The following is a 19256-nucleotide window of genomic DNA, read 5'->3' on the forward strand; positions in this document are numbered from 1 at the left end:
CCATCCATATCATTGCAAATGGCAAAATTTCATTTTTTCCCCAAGGGTGAATGTTATTTCTGTATGTGTGTGTTTGTGTGTATATTACATCTTTTTCCTTTTTCTCAGATCTAGGGTTAGAGTTAGATTTAGGCCTAGAGCTAGGGTTAGAGTCCATGTTAAGATATGTGCCTGGCATCCTGCAGTTCAGAGACCTCTCCAGAGAATAAAACTCCAGTCTTCTGCTGGGGTGAAAATAGATGTAGCCATCTACTGAGTTGAAGCAAGGAAGGACTTGGGGCTCTAAATATTCTTTAAATAGATATTCAATTATTCCTTCTATTTTTAATCTCTACCTTCAGACCCATTTTCAGAAATATTACCAATTCTTAAATGTTTGGGTCTCCTCCAGAATAACTAAACTGTTTCTCAGATCTTCTTATTTTATGTTCAGGAACCTGCTTTCTCAGACCTAGGTTCAGGGTTGGAGTTAAAGCTTATGCCTTGCATCCTACAGTTCAGAGACCTCCCCAGAGGGTTAGGGTTAGGGGTTAGAACTAGGCTATGTTTAGTGTTCAGGTTAGGGGCATGTGCCTGGTACCTGGCAAGATTTCAGTCTTTATATGGCTGAGTAACATTCTATTGTATATATACATCACATTTTCTTTATCTATTCATCTATGGATGGACACTTGGTTGCTTTTGTGTCTTGGCTATTGTAAGTAATGCTGCAGTAAACATGGGGTTGCATATATCTTTTTGAAATTTTTTTCCTTGGGTAAATACCCAGTAGTGGAATTACTCGATCATATGATATTTCTGTTTTTAATTTTGTGAGGTAACTTCATACTGTTTTCTACAGTGGCTGCACCAATTTACATTCTTACCACCAATGCACAACGGTTCCTATTTCTCTACATCTTTTTCAACACTTGCTCTTCCTTGTCTTTTTGATTCTAGCCATTCTGACAGGGGTGAGGTGATACCTCATTGTGGTTTTGATTTGAATTTCCCTGATGAGTGATGTTGAGCATCACTTCATGTGTCTGTTGGCCATTTATATGTTATCTTTAGAAAAATGTCTGTTCAGATCTTCTGCCCATTTTTTTTTAAGATTTTATTTATTCATTCATGAGGGACACACACACGGAGGCAGAGACACAGGCAGGGGGAGAAGCAGGATACATGCGGGGAGCCCAACGTGGGACTCGACCCCGGGTCTCCAGGATCATGCCCTGGGCTGAAGGCGGCGCTAAACTACTGAGCCACCCAGTCTGCCCCTTCTGCCCATTTTTTAAATGAATTTTTTGGTGTTGTATAAGTTTTTAATGTTTTGGACATTATCCTTATTGGATATATCATTTGCAAATGTCTTCTCCTATTCAATGGGTTGCCTTCCTGTTTTCTTGATGGTTTTCTTTGCTATGCAAGGCTTTTTATTTTGATGTAGTCCGAATAGTTTATTTCCACTTTTATTTCTCTTGCCTCAGGAGACATATCTAGAAAAATGTTGCTAAGGCAACATTGTCAAAGCAATTACTGCTTATGTTTTCTTCTAAGAGTTTTATGGTCATGTCTCACATTTAAGTTTAATTCATTTTTAGTCTGTTTTTGTGTATTGTGTAAGAAAGTGGCCCAGTTTGATTCTTTTGCATTTAACTGTCCGCTTTTGCCAGCACCATTTGTTGAAGAGACTGTCTTTTCCCCATTGTACATTCTTGCCTCCTTTGTCATAGATTAATTAACCCACAAAAGCCTTTTAGGTTAGTATAGGGAGAGCACCCTGCAATGTTGTGTGACTGCAGCCCCAGCAGATGGACTAGGGGCCAGCATTTGATCTGGGTGCTTACATCACCCAACTTTAAGTCTGTGGCAGCCCCAGACAGTCCCCTTGATAGCACAGGGATGAAGCTTTGCTTAGTGTACCCATAGCAGGGAAAGTGAGTCATTACAGCCAATTATACTGAAGGCAAACATGGCTCAGCCACAACAGCAGGGTATACACAGTCCACATAAGAAGAAACCCCAAAAATGCCTGTTTCACCAGAGGGCATTCTGCTCTGGAGCACCACAGGGCTGCTTTTTTATAAGGATACTACTTTCAGGATGAGGAGACCAGTTGACCTTCCTAAAATGTAGTAACAAACACAGAGAGCTAGACAAAAGGAGGTGACAGAGGAGTATGTTCCAAATGAAAGAAGAGGGCAAAACCACAGCAAAAGCCTGAAATGAAATAAGCAATATGACTGACAGAGAATTCAAAGTTCTGGTCGTAAAGATAGTCACTGCATTGGAGAAAAGAGTGGAGGATTCTCAGTGAGACCTTCAACAAAGAGATAGAAAATATAAAAAAGAACCAGTCAGAGACAAGGAAGTCAGTAACCAAAAAACAAACGGAAAACAAACAAACATACAAAAAGACACTAGATAAAATCGGTAGTGGAATAGAGGTTACAGAAGAACAGAGCTGTGAGCTGGAAGACAGCAATGGAAAGTAACCAAAGTGAACAGCCAAAGATAAAAGAAAACTAAAAATGAGAAGCCCATGATATCAAGAATTAACTTTTACACTATAGGGATCTCAGAAACAGAAAAGAGACAGATGGAGGCAGAAAATTCATTTGAAGAAATAATAGCTGAAAACTTCTCTATCTGGTGAAGGAAAGAGACATCTAGATCCAGGAGGCACAGAGATCCCCCTGCAAAGTCAGCTCAAGGAAGTCCACAACAAATCACATAATAATTAAAGTGCCAAAAATAGTGTTAAAAGACATTTTAAAAGTAGGAAGAGAAAAGAAAACCGTTCCATACAAGAGAAACCCCATAAAGGTATCAGCTTATTCTTCAGTGGAACCTTTGCAGGCCAGAAGAGAGTGGCATGCTATATTTAGAGTACTGAAATGAAGAAACCTGTGAACAAGAATACCCTACCTGGCAAGGTACAGAATAGAAGGAGAGAGAGTTTCCTAGACAAACAAAAGTTAAAGGAGGTCATCACCACTAAACCAACCTTACAAGAAATGTTAATGGAAATTCTTTAAGTGGAAAGAAAGGCCATAATTAGGGGTAAAAAAAAAATTGTGGGAGGGAGGAATTCCACAGATAAATGCAAACATATAATAAAAGTTGTAGATTGATTACTTATAAAACCACTATGGTGGTTAAAGCACAAAAACAGTAAAATCAATTATATCACAAAAATCAGTCAAGGGATTCAAAGAATAAAAGGATGTAAAGTATCACACCGTATATATAAAATGGAGAGTGGGAGCAAAAAGTCAGTGCTTTTAGAATAGATTTAAACTTAAGCATCCATTAACTTAATATAGTGTTATATATATAAGATGTTATATACGAACCTATTGGTAACCACACAAAAGAAAGAGAAGAATCTAAGCATGATACTCAGGAAAGTCATAAAGCCACAAGGGAAGAGAGCAAGAAGAAGAACAAAGAAGAATTATGAAAACAACCATGAAACAAGTAACAAATTGAATTAAGTACTTTGTAACCTAACATATCCTAATAGAAGCAGAATTCTCCAGATTGATTAAATTTTGCTTTTATCTTTCTAAATTTCATCCTGTTGCTTGCTTTCACTAACTTCATTTTTTTCTAGAACTTAAAAATTGAATACTTCCTTTATTTTAGTATTTTTATTGTTATATCTAATGCTATATGTTTTCATCTTATAAGCTGCTTTAGCAGTACCTCCTGAATTCTAATGTTTTCATTATATTTGTTTTCTTAAAGGTTTTCAATCTTGATCTGTATTTCCCTCAAGAATTTTAAAAGTGCAGTTAATAAAAACTTGTCTGGTTTTAAAATTTATAGTATTGGTACAATGAGTAGATTTCTATTTTGGGGGAAATTTGATGTCTGTATATGCTATGGTACATTTCATGAATTCTCTGTGCATTTGAAAACTGTCTATAGGGTTCAGAATTTGGCATATATATATATATTTGTATCCTGTATGTATAAGATATATCCTACTGATTTTTTTCCTTAATCTTAATTAATTTTCCTTAAATTGAGGGAAGTGAATATAGTGTCCCTTATTAGTATGTCTTTGTATATTTCTCTTTGCTTCTCCAAATTTGAGGGTTGTCATATTACTGGGTGTAGACATGTCAATAATTATATCCTTGCTTAGTTTAATGGTCTATAGTTGGAATTTGTTTCATAAGTTCATTCTTTATTGTGTTTTGTGTTCTTCAGTCCTTAATATAGAATTACAATAGCAGACAGTCAATACAATAGAATTAGAATAGAAAGTAGGTGTGGACTTATGCCTGGTCATGAGTTGGTGTGATGGGTCTCCCAGCCTTTCCTTCCATAGTTATCATTCCTGCTGAATGTGAATTTTCCCTCCTAAATCCTCTAATTCTTGATAGAAGTCATCAAGATTTGGCCTAGAGACCCCTCTAGTTCACAAATTGTGATTCCCAGTTATACTTCATACCTTATTCATCGTTATACTTTTTGGAAGTAAGTGTGCTTTGGAAAAATTTAAAACCCCACCTGCATATTCTGACAGGTGGTTCTGTTCTTTGCCGAGCCTAGAATTAAAGAGCCACTCCTGTTATCCTTTGCTGTGTTCCATGTTTGCCCGTCCCTGGACCAAGTGCCTGATGACTTACAATTCACCATTCTGTGCTTTAGGACTCATATCTAGGTGGCTGTCCTGGGGCATCCTTCTGGAAGCAAACACTCCAGCAGTTCTGGCCAATAGTAACAAAGCACTCCAAACATGATAAAAGTCCATTAAAGAGTGGATGGAGGAAGATGAGCTTGAGGATTAAGTTTTGAGGAGGTGAGATGACCCTCCAGCACAGGAAGTGGGGATGACTCTGGCTCCCTTTCAAGGCTGGTATGGAAGCCAAGGCTGTTGAAGATGGTCCCTCTAGCAGGTGAAACGTTGTCGTTGAATGAGACCCTAATTATAGTGTAATGCTTTCCTCATGGATATAAATATAAAATATTAGACAAAGTATCCATCTCTCTGAATGGCTACTTCCTGATTGCAGAATGGCTAGGATTTTTGATGATCCATCTCTTCTTATTAATCCCACAGGGTTTCATAGTGAAAAATAAATGAGACTTATTTATGCTTGCAAATCAAATTGCCATAAAAGGTTGTTTCAATAGACAGAGGCAAAATCATACTAAAATAATTTAGTAAAAATGGGAGCTAAGAGCATGCTTAATGGAACATGATGAGATTTAATTTTCTTACTATTTCCATCATTAAAGCTCCATTATCTTTTCTGAGACTTCATTTAGGTTTTCATCCACATGGCAACTTTGAGGCATTTGTGGGGAGCACACAGAAGCCTGTGAGTTCCATTAAAAAACAAAAACAGCTAATAATATACTGTTCTTTCATTTTTGCTATTTGATATCACTGTCTTACATCCAAATATCTTACATTCTCTTCCTAACCTGATCTCTTTAAACTTATAAGTATCATTATCTAAGAGCTTTCATACAAAAGAAGTTTGATTCTAGAGTTGAAAACAAAACTAAGACTTACCGATAAGGGTCTCTGAAGTGCAGAAGCTCTGAGGATTTTTAAGAATTCCTAATAAATTTATAATTTATTTATTTATAAGTTATAATTCCTTTGGCTCCAAGTATATACTCATCCCTCTGTACATACCCAATCTGGCTTTCAGTCATCACCCAGAACCAGCCCCTACAAGGGTGAGATAATTGGCCCTCAAGCATATCCACAGCTAAATCCTATTTGTAGATAGTAACACAATCAGAAACAGTATTAGCTTTTTACAGACTGTACAACTTCATAGGTAGGGATAGGTAAGAATCCGTATATCGGAAAAGTCCCTAGAAAGTAGTGCAGCTTCTATTTGGTGTTACTAAAAAGACAGAGTGTTGGTCTTTCCATCCAGAGGTGGACTTTGGTTACTTTAGGTTCTGTCTGAATTCCATCCCATAGGGGCGAGTACAAGCAGAAGATGACACACTGAGGTCAGGTGATGAAGACTGGCCATGGATAAGGTGAGGAGCTGAAAGAAGCTGGCAGGGAGTGGGCCCTGGGGAGCTGACCTAAAAAATAACACAGAGCCACTCCTGCCCACTCTGTGCAGAGGTGATGTAACTGATTTATTCCTGTGAGTTATAGTGACAATGTACTTCCAGCTTTTAGGGATTTTTTTAAAATTTTATTTATTTATTTATTTGAGAGTAAGAAAGTGGCAGAGGGAGAGGAAGAAGCAGGCTCCCTGCTGAGTAGGGAATAGGACATGAGGCTTCATCCCAGAACCCTGAGATCATGACCTGAGCCAAAGGCAGATGTTTAACCCACTGAGCCACCCAGGCACCCCTTTAGATTTTTTTCTTAATTGAAGTATATCTAGGTTGTTTTTAACTCCACTGAATCCAAAAGAAATTACTCTCCCAGGCACTTATTATTAGCTGAGATTTAGTATGGATTCCAAAAGTCTTAGACAGCTGTTCAGAGTAGTCAGCTTCAGGGTGCCTTTGGAATGTACCATTTTTGTCAACCTCAGGTTCCCAAGTCCCATGGTTGGTGCCCTTCCTCAAGTCCTAGACCTTTCCAAGCCTGCTGGTTGTTCCTGCCCAGCTCCATTCCCATCTCCCTAAAACCTTTTCTGGTCTTCTTAGCTTGCCAGGGTCTCACGCCCCCTGTATGTAAGCACAGTCAGCATACCATGCTCCCCTCAGCCCATTCTATTTCCTTGCCTTCCCGCTGGATGATCAGCTTCCCAAAGGAAGGTGTCTGGTGTGGGTTGGGGCATGTCATCATGATCTAGGGTGGGCCTGACATGGGCTGGTCTTTAGTAGACCAGGAATTGATATTCAAGGAATGACTAGGAATATCGAAGGAATGACATTCAATTGTGTGCAGTGATCATTCATTTTTTTCACCTTCAAAGTAGTATATACTATTTTCTGTAACACAAAAGGATATCAACTGGGCAAACTACTCAACATAATGAATAGTCAGATTGTTCACATATTTATAAAGGTTTTCAGGTCTGTTTGTGTGTGTGTGTGTGTATATATATATATTCATATATATGTATATATACATGTATGTATTTGTGTTTTAAAACTTATGCAAATTCACATTAAAACTACTTTAAAAAAATGAGAGCTTACATTCATTCCATCTGAGGCAGTTCTGTTTTCTGTATTGTAAAATCCTGTGATTAAGAGGATAATAATTCCTAAGCCTTCCTTTTCTGCTTCCCTCTCACAATACTTATGTGATGAAGTTGGACTTCATGGTAACTCAGGTGGCATGTAGTATTTAGGATTCTTCTAGGGGCTGAGGAAAGGCAGGATTCTGAGGACATTGTTTCACCCAACAACCTTTTGTTCTTAGGTTGATTAGGTGCTTGTTGAAAAGATGGGGATAGGGGATACCTGTCTTGTGCTAAAACTTATATTTGAGTGATCTTTGCTACAATCCACAAGCAAATATTTGAGACTGCAGAACTGTTCTGTTTGACTATAAGAAACCATAGAGATTTGATATTATTTAACCTCACTTTGAAATATTCATTTAAAAAGCGTCAGAGACAAAACTTGCGAGCTGCAAAATAAAATATGTGATTTAATTGGGAGTTTTTGGGATTACAATCCAGGAGACAGAGGTTTGATTGAAATAAAAAATGTGCTGTGGAGAGACAAAGGAGGTTAGAGTTTTTAAAGTGGAAACAGGGATCCCTGGGTGTCTCAGCATTTTGGCGCTGGCCTTTGGCCTAGGGTGGGATCCTGGAGACCCAAGATTGAGTCCCATGTCGGGAGCCTGCTTCTCCCTCTGCCTGTGTCTCTGCCTCTCTCTCTCTCTCTTTCTCTCTCCCTCTCTCTCTCTGTCTCTCTATGTCTCATAAATAAATAAACAAATAAATAAAATCTTAAAAAAAAATAAAGTGGAAACAGAGGAGGTGCTTGGGTGGCTCAGTCTGATAAGTGGCTGACTCCTGATTTTGGCTCAGGTCATAATCTCAGGGTCCTGGGATTGAGCCCCATCTCAGGCTCCCTGCTCATGGGCTCCCTGCTCATGGGCTAGTCCTTCTGCTCCTCTCCCTGCTTGCACCCTATCTCTCTCTCTCTTTCAAATAAATATATAAAATCTTTTTTTTTTTTAAAAAAAGTAAAGTGGAAAGAGAGGATTTACATAAGTTATATTGAAGAAAAGGTGATTGATGCTGATTATCTACAGTTACATTAATCTACATGTGATTGGTTGCTAGGGCTAATGTTAGACAGAAAATCCATTTATGTCCATTATAAACTAAGTAGATTCTTCGACTTTTAGCTGAGTTTAGAGAAAAAGAATCCGAGAATTTGAGACAGAAGATGTGCATGAGCCCCACCTCCTCAATATCCTCCTGGTTGCATTATAAACAACTCTCAGCAGTGCTTACTCCATTGTCTTCTCTCCATTGCCGGAAGACACAGCATTGGGTTTAGCATGGAAGGATGTTAAAAGAGAGGAGGACCTTGGAGGTCAGCCTGAAACTCCAGCAGGGGACTTCTCACTGGTTGCCCACTTCTGCAGGTGTCAGGGGAAGGGCTTGCCCTTCTGCGTGACCCTGCTAGAACTCTCAACCCTGCATCTGGATGTCGCAGCTTGTGCAAAATAATGAGTTGGGTGCTCTGTCTTGCTCAGTTGCTGGCAGGGAAGGGCTCCCTATCCTCTGTGTGGCTTTAAATGACCTTTCCAACTGTCTGAGGTTTTGCCTCTTGCCCTGCCCTTGGACCTGGTGATGATGACTTGGCTCAAAGTCATTGCAGTTGGAGTTGTTCTGATGGAGCAGAGCCTACATTGTGTTGAACTTCAGAGCATAGTGACGTGAAGTATTTCAGAATTGAAGCTGTAGTGATTATTTCTTCTGCTTTTGGTTCACAACTGTCTACAACTCTCTACAACCATGAAACCAACGCTGGTACTAGAAGGGCAGAGAGAGATTAAAGAAACAGGCAGGTCACTCCAGGGTGGAAGGTGGCAATTTAATAAGCAAAGGGAACTTACATACGTGGCTTATCTTGGATGGCAGCAAGGCAGTGGATCTCTGCACCTGTCTGCCAAACATTAAAAGTTTATAAATAGAGGCCTTAACTGGGTTCAGTCATCTATACCGTGCAGGTGTTCTCAACACCACATCACTATCTCGAGGCTATGTCTCTGAAGCAACCTCTGGGAGCTGGGTAGGCCAGCAGAACCCACATTCCAAGGACGGGGAGTTGGTGAGGAGCCTCCAGTTGCCTGGAGTCAACTGGCAGTCACATCTTTATGATGACTTTCCCTAACAGTTTTCAAGGTATGTTTTTGTGTATGTGCACGTGTGTGTTTGGTTTGGTTGTTTAATGTGCCACTTGTGCCCTGAGAGATGAAATTCTAAGATTAGCCAATAAGATTGGTGATGAATAGACTCCAGTCCTTCTTGAGTGGCATATGCATGTCTCAGAAACCCAGGGACAGCTCAGGGAAGCTGCCCTAAAGATCAGCTCCCCCTCTCTGTGCACCCCACACAAACAAACTTGACATGCCCATCCATTTTGTCACGCAAGTCAACAGAATGGAGAATCCCATGTCAGCTGGTCTGTGCAAGGGGACTGCACATCTTTTCATTTGCAGCTAATCAAAATTCACACCCAGGAGGGGCTGTGACACTATTATTCCATATACTCATGGGGACTGTTGGGGGGGGGGGGCTAGGTGAGAGTGTGGCAGCAAGAAAACAATCCTAACACATGTGATCCATGAATTGAGAAATAGCTTGAAGGGCTTGGCATGAAACTGAATCCTTTGTTCCTCTCCTCCCTGTCTGTTGAGAATGGCATGAATTACCTGGGGGCTGATACTAGGCAGTGCTGATAGGCAGGGCCCTGAGTTGTCTCTGTGCATCTCCCATTGACATGTTGGTCAGCATTTATTTGGAGGCACCCAGTGGCCAGATACATACTGGGTCACTTGGCTGACCTTTAGTTCCTATTTGAGGTGACCAGCTGCCCTGTGATGCAGAGACTTTGTGTTTTAGCATCTGGAGACTTGGGCTGGCACCCTGAGCTTATCCTTTCTGGGCTCATTTTTCTTTCTTGAGGAAATCCAGTAGTCCCTCCTTTCTTCCTTCCCATCCTCCCCAGTCTCTCTCCCTTCTATCCTTTGTCCTTCCCTATTTAGCACTCATTCTAATTTCTGATCTTCTCTTTGACCTGCTTGAAGAAAACTTATTGAAGCTATCTTGATATGTAATTTCTTGAGGCTAAAGCTCATTTATTGAGATACAAGAATTAAAAATATGAAAGTCCCATACCCTTCCCTGTCTCTTCCTCCCTTCTCCCTCATTCCTAAACTTAAGGGACTTCCCAGGGACTGGTGGGACTGTTGCTTTGATCCAGAGGCAGTGAGTATGAACAAATGGACACTCCATAGATGAATCTTGGTTGTCCAGCATACAGCCAAGACCCCCATAGAGGTTTGTCCCAGAACAGATGTCAAAGAAGGGTATCTGATTTCGGCTGATATCTCAAGGTCCTTATGAGATGCCCAGACTGGCTTGGTCTAAGAAATTAATTTAAGCTCTCAGTAGCCCCCTTCTAGGTTCCAAAAATGTAAATGGCTACGTTCTTCCTTGGTCATGCTGGCCAATCTTCTGACTCCTTTGGAATCTCCTTATTTTTCTTGTGTTCCCAGCACATGCCCTGCTGTCTGCTCAGTATCTGTTTTTTTGATCCCTTCTTCCAAACCTTTTTCCAATACAAGACCCCTTTACCCTGCCCATAATTGTCCAGCATGACCCATATTAATACTTTTATACTTGTACTCAGTTTATGCTTTTATTAGAGTATCTTCAATTCCAGTTAATATTTTGGGTCTTTGCTGAAATTTTTTTATTATCTAGGAGATGAAAAATTTCTCAGGTGATTTTTATCCCATTACGACCAATTTATTCCCCAAGATGGTATACTTTCTATCATTGTGTGGCCAAAAATGAGTGTATTGAATATTCCAAATGATTATACAAATATTATACAAATATGATTGTTGTTATCTAAGTAGAGTCTAAGAAAAGGAAAGCTGATTGCCCTCGGTTATAGAGATTGAGAACAGAGCTGTGATCATACATAAAATACCAAGTGTACCAAATTCCAGGGTGAGTGACAAAGGTCTAGGCCGCCTTATGCTGCTGGTTTGTAAATATCCAATGCATGTATTTGCAGTTCCCTGACGTCTGATTTGTTACCTGCTCAGAATAATTTATTGGAAAACGGTGTTCCTTTAAAATTTCAACTCAGGTAGTGAGATGGCTAGGCCTTCATTGCCACCTTAGAGACAGCCCTGTGCAACAAAAGCTAGTTGAAATATCCAGTGTGATCCAGACATTATGTGCTTTTGGAGTGTGGGAGGTCAGTAGGTATTATGTTGAGGCATTCCTATGTCCTCAGAAATAGCCCACCTACCACTAGCAGAGAGATGTTAAAGGCAACTGAATCCATAGCTCCTAGGAACAGTGCCTATATTATTACTCCAGTGTTTGCAACCAGTTTGCAACCATATATATATATATATATATATATATATATGTCATGCTGTATACACACACATATATATATAAGTAAAAAAGTAAAAAATAAAAATCAGTTTTTAAAGTTGCCTACTTGACTCTGCATTCCCTGATGTGATTTTTAGAACTGTGAGGACAAAGTTAGGTGATGGGGAAGGAAGAGGCACTTCTGAGTTGAAGTCCTGGTCTACTCCTCATATTCTCTAATGGGGCCTCAATTTCCTTACCTTTAAAATCAAGAGATTGAACTCGAAAGTTCTCTAAGATTCTTCCAAAGTCTGTTAGTATGATTCTTGCTTCACTTCAGCTTAGCCTACTGGTTTGAGGCAGGCCAAGGGTTCTTACTTTCCTCAGGCTGGTTTCCTTTCTGCTTTACTACGCTATCTGTTTATGTGCACTGAAAACCTGGGTTCAAATAAACTTGCCAATCACCACTGTCTTTCTCCTGCAGACTTTGCTGGTACTCCTTTGAGACAGGAGTCGTGATTACTAATACTTGGTAAACTCCCAGTGTGGGCACATTGCAAACTGCCATTGCAGAAGACAGCTGTTAATTGAAAACTGTCTTGTGATAATTGAATGTATTGATATTATCATTCGCCCTATGTAATATTTTCTTTCTTTAAGATGGGACACTTCTTTATATTCGTGAGCAGTCATTTTTAATGGAGGAGTGCCATTAAAATTGTGTCAGCATCAGGGCACCTCGGTGGCTCAGTCAATTAGGCATCTTGCCTTTTGCTCAGGTCATGGTCTTGGGGTTCTGGGATTTAGCCCTGCATCGGGCTCCCTGCTCAGCAGGGAGTCTGCTTCTCCCTCTGCTCCTCTCTCATCTCGTGCTCTTTATCTCTCAATAAATAAAAAAATCTTATAAAAATTGTGTCAACATCTTTCAGAATTTTTGGAGTATGTATTTTCCATGCTGATGCAAGTGCTTCATGAGTTCTTGACAACTATTTCACATGGGAGAGATTTTATGTATTTTATTTAAAGTAGGAAGGTCTGAATTTATCATTTATTGCAAATATTCAAAAGTAAGTATGTACCTATTAAACTTCTTGAGGAAGATGATTTTTGTTGCTCAAGAAATATTTATCAATTATTTAATTGAAGGCAATTTCTATTCAGTGACAAGTTAATTCCCTGACGGAGAATCCCATGAGCTACCTGTCCCTTCCCCAGCTGTATTCCCCTGAGCAACTCTGAGCCAGTTTGTTTTCCCGTTAATTTACCAGAGGCCTCCACCTACCAGGCACTGCACCTAGCACTGGGGACATGATTAAAAATCTCAGTCCTGCCCTCCAAGGGCTCGGTGTTAGGCAAGGACTGGATGAGCCACCAGTCATGCAGTAGGCTGTGATGAAGTCAGGCACAGGAAGGTGACGATGGCACTTTCCAACAAGAAGGGCAGCCATCCCCACAGCTTCTGGCTTCAGCAAACAACATCTAGCCTGAATTTTTTTAAGAGTGAAAATTGGTTTGTCAAGGCTTTATTTTTGTAACATTTTACAATTATCTATTATTTTGTCAGTGCTAGGGATGTGACAGGGGGCGGAAGGAGTTGTGTGTCTGGAGGCATGCTTGTATTTTCTTATCCCCCCCCCCCCACTTCGGGCCTGGGTTAGCTCAGTTGGGGCATTGTGGGGCAGTTGGGCCTGTCAACACCCCCGGCGGGCAAATGACGGGCACAGTCTCCCCCTGGGGACACGGGTCCCTGCTGCTTCCCTCCATCCCCATTGCCCGGGCTCTCCTGCTTGAGCAGCATTGGCTCTGACCCAGTGTCCCTGCCTTGAGGCGTAGAGTCTTAACAGGAGCCCAGAGGATAGAAGTTTCCTCTAGAAGCTTTTAAATAATGTGAAAGAGCAGGAGGGCTGAGCAAGCCAAGTGATCACAGTTAACCTGCCAGGAGGGTATCCACAGCACTCTGCCACTGGGGTTGAGTGAGGACTGGAATTCTCAAGCTGAGCTCAGTATACTGATTGGCAAGTGGTACCATTTGGTCCCACAGCCTCCCTTCTGTGCCAGCTGGAATGTATTGCTAATAGGAACTTGTATTTGCTGCTGCTAGAGGGCCTCTATAATAATCTGTCAGTCAAATTAAAAAATTTAAATTCTTTTCTCTCTTATCTTTAATCAGAAATATGATGACCCAAATAAAAGAAGGGACTTAACTCAATACCTCCAGGCTTTTAGGGCCAGAGTCCCACGTCTTTGGCTACGGATGGGGAAGAGCATGCTTGAGGTTCTCCCTCAGCCTCCAGAGAGCCTGCTAAGGCCCCAGCAGCCCTGACTGCAGGGCAGAGGGGCTATTTGGCTCTTTCACAACTGCTAGAGCAAATGCCCAGTGGTAGTGACTGCAGTACCAACTTCATACCCCAAGCATTCCCCCTTCGGATGCCCAAATCCTGGCCTTGCTCCCCAGGACCCAGGAAATCCCGTGTATATATATATTTATGAGGGAAATGAGAGAAATTGATTTTAAATTTGTGCTCCTTCCAGCTTGTTCTCTTTCCTGTTTCTTACCTCCAGGAGTCAGAATTTGGCTCAATAAGTCACGAGGATATTTCGAAAATCCACGATCCAGAATCCACGATTCTTCTCTGGGATTGAGAGCACTGGAGTTACAGGCCCCTCACTAATGCCATCCCCTGGTTCTGGTGGCCTCCCCACCCTTCCAGCCTTTGAATCCCCCAGGCTCTGGACAAACTGGATGGTGGGAGGCCATGACTCTCCCCCTTGGGCTACAGTGGACTCTAGTATGCTCCTCGGGCCTGCAGGCCCCAGGTTTAGGCCCTAGGAATGGGGATGAGTCCTACCACTTGAGAAATAAGAGCCTGGTTAGCAGTGGAGCACAGGAAGTGAGAAGCAGAGACTCTACTGGGAGCTTGTGGCAGTCCCAGCCAAAGATGCCAAGCACCCTATCTTTGGCAGAGGAGAGCTTAAAGAGGGGGGTGGGGGAGAATCAAGGGGCATTTATCGCTGATGGGGTGTGGGAGGCGGGAGAGAGGCGGTAGCCCCAGGTGATTCTAGGATTTATGGCTGCTTGGTCGACAGATGGTAGAGCCCTCATTGAGATCGGAAACCAAAGAGGGATGTGTGACAGGGAAGGACAGGATGAGTTCAGTTTAGATGCTGTTGAGTTTGAGCTGTGTGTGGTACAGCCCTGTGAAAAAAAATCAATAATATGAAAAAGTGTCCTCTTCTCCAATACATTTATTTCATCTAAATGCTCCGAAGCGTCTTTTATGGGCTCCAGATGTCTTGGGATCTAGCTGTATGGGAGAAGGTATAAAAAGGAAAGTGAGTGGACACCCCACTCTGTCCTGGAGCAGCATCTTTGCACCCTGTGAGCACGTGCACAGTACACCAGCATCCTGTAGTACAACGTGCAAACACTTTTTTCCCTGAAATGTGATCTCACTGTGTGTTGAATAGGATAGGCCCGTGTTTCTTCCCAAGAGATTATAAATTTCACGTGCATAACACTGGAATGTGCTTCTGCTTTTCAGCCTCCCCTTGGATTCTAACCTCCCAGGGGACCAGTGATTGTCTTTTAAGTTGCTGTCTTTGGAATTCTGACCCCACACCAAGGGCAAGAGAGTGTGACTGTGGTTCATCATTACTTTCAATTGCTAAAGGTGTTTCCTGCCTTGACTCTTGAGACCCCTGCCAATCTGTTGAGTCTGGCCATCTGAAGTCTTCTAGTGCCACTTCCGTCCTCAGATATTAGAATAAAGTATAATGCTTTGTTTACAATGAGACCGCTTTGGGAAGGCTGATCATTCTTCAGTAGTGTTTCCTTGCCTTGCCCTTGGCAGTTCAGAGCTGTCCTCTTTAAGAACTGAAGCAATTAGTTTCGAGAAGGCTGATTCTTCAGGGTCCAGTGCTCCCCTGCCTTTCATTTGCTGAAGCTGTACATTTTAATGAAGTTGTTTCATCTATGTTGCCAAACACTAGAATTTTGCTGCTTCAATTCTAATTATCTCTACTGGCAAACGCTACGTTTTATTAGAACTCTCAAGTGCTCTGTTTATTAAATGTCCATACATGATGGCATTAGGCACACAAATTAGGTCAGCCGTGCTTATTGATGGGTTATGTATAAAGGAGTTAAATACTTTCGTCATAATCCTAAAATGCAGTGGGATTGCCTTTTGTGGCTTTGTGCACCATCAGTGATGCCTTCTCTGATGAGCTCGGCTGCCTTTCTTACCCATCTGCCAGGGCTAATGCTGGTGTCTGAGCAATGGGGCTGTGGTCGGGAGCTTAAGTTACATATTTCCAGCCTTTGGAGTAATATACTTATTCTTTTCTTTCTTATAGTTGCCTACCACTTCCATCTTCCTTTGTGGGTTGTAGGTCTTACAACATTGTGGTATATATGGAGGGCTCTCACAAAGCTGGGAGGTGCCAGTGGTGGTGGCCCAGAGAGGGCGGTGCTACCATAGCAGCCCCGGCTCAGTATTTCTCTGCTTCTTTCTACCCCCTAACCTGGGCCCCTTTAGATTCCCCCCACCTCACCCTGTGGGTCTTCAGGTGGTATGGGTTTACCTGGGATGCGCTGGTGGCTCTGATACTGTCTCTCCTCCCTTGTAGCCCATCACTGTGGTCACCAGGCAGTGCTGTAGGGTGATTAGGTGCATGGCTTCTGCCATCCCACGGACAGTCTCAGCTTCACTGTCGAAGTGTCGGGTGATTATTGGCAAGTGACACTTCACCTCGCTAACCTCAATATCCTTATCTGTAGATAAAGGAGAACTGTAGCCACTTCAGTGTCTCCCTGAGGATTAAATGAGATGCATTGCAGGTTACGTGCCTGGGATACAGGCCATGGCACAGAGTGCCGATCTACAAATTGTCAGCACTGCCTTGTCGCTCGCCTTGGGCCCACATGGCTGCTTTACCCCCAAGGGCCAAGATCAGCACAGAGGCTGCTGGTGCCTAGGCCCCCTGACTCTGTGCCAAAGGTCCTGTTGCAAGTCCTCAGCCACTTCTTTCTCTGCTTGCACTGCTTTACTTGCATGCATTGAGACGCCAGTGGTGTGGACTCCTTTTATTCATAAGCCATGAGGATTAAAAAAAAAAAAAAGACATCAGGACTTTATCTAGCCTTCTATTACCATCTTTTTACTCTGGAACTCAGTCCTAGCTTTCTGGGCAGAAGGGCTGCCCTAGAGGAGCATCTAATGGGGAATCCAGTGTTTAATCAGGATCATCCCTCCCCTCTGACTCTGACCTAGCATCTTTGAACCAAATTTGGGTTCCCTTTTGTCTTTACACCAGGCTTGCAGAGTGCCTGAGAACAACCATGGCCCCACATATGTACCCCCCTGTTTTCTCCCTTCCTATAATCCTTTACTCTGACTTTCAGTTACTGTGGTGTTTTCCAATGCATCATTTACCCCTGTAGGCTAATAGGGTTGTGAACAGCAAGAACAAATCTTATTAAAGTTGCTAAGAGAAATGAAATAACTCAATTTGATAGAAGTTAATGGAAGTGTGTTTAACTCATTTCTATACCTTGTCAACCACTCTTTGCATGTATTTCATTCTTCCTGGGAGAAATGATGACATGGGCCACAGTAGTAGCTATGTTAGCCCCCCCCTCCCCCCCCCCACCGCTGAGAACTACAGCATCCTCTGGAGCAGGAGCAGGGACTCCTTCTCCCCAGCACTATGGAGGAAGCATATTTATATACAAGAGAGAAGAGTACCTAAATAGAATTCTCTACTCTTTACAAAGCCTTCACTTTATATTAAAGGCCATAGTGGGGATCCCTGGGTGGCGCAGTGGTTTGGCGCCTGCCTTTGGCCCAGGGCGCGATCCTGGAGACCCGGGATTGAATCCCACGTCGGGCTCCCGGTGCATGGAGCCTGCTTCTCCCTCTGCCTGTGTCTCTGCCTCTCTCTCTCTCTCTCTGTGTGACTATCATAAATAAATAAAGAAAAAAATATTTTAAAAAAAGGCCATAGTGTATGAATGGTTTGAAAAACCAACAACAAAAAACAATAATGTTTTTGATAATGGCTAGAAAAGAAAAGAAACCATTTCTCCCAGTCTGGCTATAGGATTATTGGTCTCTTTTTTATTTCTTGCATCAAATATCTTATCCTAGAGACCGTCAATGAATATAATTCATTTTAATTATCAGAGCACACCTTGGCTATATGCCCCTCTGCAAACTGAATTGTGGGGCTGGCAGAGGCCTTTATTTTGCAGGGACTCTGGAGTCCAGGAACCTGGTTGGCCAGGGTACAGTCCTGGGTTCATAGTGTTCAGGGGTAGTGAGGATTTGGATAGTTATCTTTCATACTAAAGAAAATGCCTATACCAACAAGTGGTACCCACCCTATGAGTATAAGGGAAAACTGAAGCATTGGCTTCACAAGGAGGCAAAAATATTACCACGAACATCATAGAAAAGGTGCATTTAATTGTAAGAAATGTGTATATCGAAGGAACAATGGATTTCTCGCCAATGAAACTGACCTATATTTGCTGACAGGTTAGTCTTTGAAAAAGGAACATAAGTGTTATTTTATCGAATGGGACCAAAAAAAAGTGAGGAAAAAAACCCCCAAAGATTTATTAGCTTCTCTTTTCTTGACTAGAATAGGTTTCCTATGTATCATTAGTTACTTTATCATGAGTAACATGTTGTGTCATCTTGTGCTTATTAATCACCCTTTCCTTCCAGCCAACTATATGAATAATTAGATGAAATTGATGGCAGACCATTGCTTCCATATTCATCTTCTTAAACTGGTGTCAGTGGACCATTCAGACATTAACATCTACTCTTAAGTGTGTGTTTCTAAAGAAATGTAGAAATTTTTAGGCACCAGTATTTGAAAAGCAAACCCCTTTAATATCAAGCAGACCTAGATGGTGAGACCAGTAACATCAAGTGACTGTCATTACTGGGAGGCACACATTTGGTGGCAGAGCAGCTTCAGAGCTAGATGCAAAGTTGGTGTCTCTGTAAGCTTTGGAAACCATGTGTCCATCAAGGGTCCCCTGGTCACTCTGATGCATGTCATCACTCTGTGACCTGGTAGCTTTATCTTGTAACCTCAGTTACTTTCAGGTGTGGTCTCCTAAGCTCTACCTAGTTGATTCTAGTCACTCTGACTCTTCTGTCACCCATCTAAAGCACAGAGGGCTGTGTGGTTGTCACTTAGCTTGTAGGTAGGGACTGCATGCAGTAGTACTGGTGCTCTGAATGATTCGTGCTGCCTCCCAGCTGACTTAACTCACTGATGGGGAGTGCCTTACCGCAGGAGGATCTGCTTCATTAGAGCGCAGAATGATAATCATTTAACCTTGTGCAAAGAATGAAGGGATAGAGGTCACTTGATCATTTGTCTCTATCATGATGTAATTGCAATTCTGTATAGTTATGATGAAAATTGTGATCTATTGCAGGAGCATCAGGAGAACATCCTGGGTAACACCATGCAAAGTGTGATTGCATTGCTCAACAATCTGGTTGCCTGCAAAGATTCAAATATGAAGCTGCTTTATGAACAAGGTACATGCTTCTTAGAATTCATTTTGAGTCTTGATTTTTGCCTATTTGTTATTTTCCTCATCATACATAGCAGGGACTCGGGAAGTGCTATTCAAAGTTGACAAAGTAGATATTTGAGAATCTATAAATAATATTAATGTTATCAGAAAAAATAGGAAATGTGGTGAGATTGTGGTAGTTT

The 19256-nt window shown here is 41.8% G+C and overlaps 1 protein-coding gene across 6 annotated transcripts in view; it reads left to right on the forward strand.

Annotated features, from left to right (window-relative positions):
- ULK4 (unc-51 like kinase 4) overlaps positions 1-19256 on the forward strand; it is a 591366-nt gene that overhangs the window by 335340 nt on the left and 236770 nt on the right. For all 6 annotated transcript variants that reach the window (XM_077865647.1, XM_077865651.1, XM_077865650.1 and 3 more), the window contains one exon: positions 18970-19075. In XM_077865647.1, coding sequence (XP_077721773.1) covers positions 18970-19075 — 106 coding nt within the window. The remainder of the gene's footprint in view (positions 1-18969; positions 19076-19256) is intronic.

The sequence above is a fragment of the Canis aureus genome, chromosome 22 (genome assembly GCF_053574225.1).
Source record: "Canis aureus isolate CA01 chromosome 22, VMU_Caureus_v.1.0, whole genome shotgun sequence".
Classification (NCBI taxonomy): domain Eukaryota; kingdom Metazoa; phylum Chordata; class Mammalia; order Carnivora; family Canidae; genus Canis; species Canis aureus.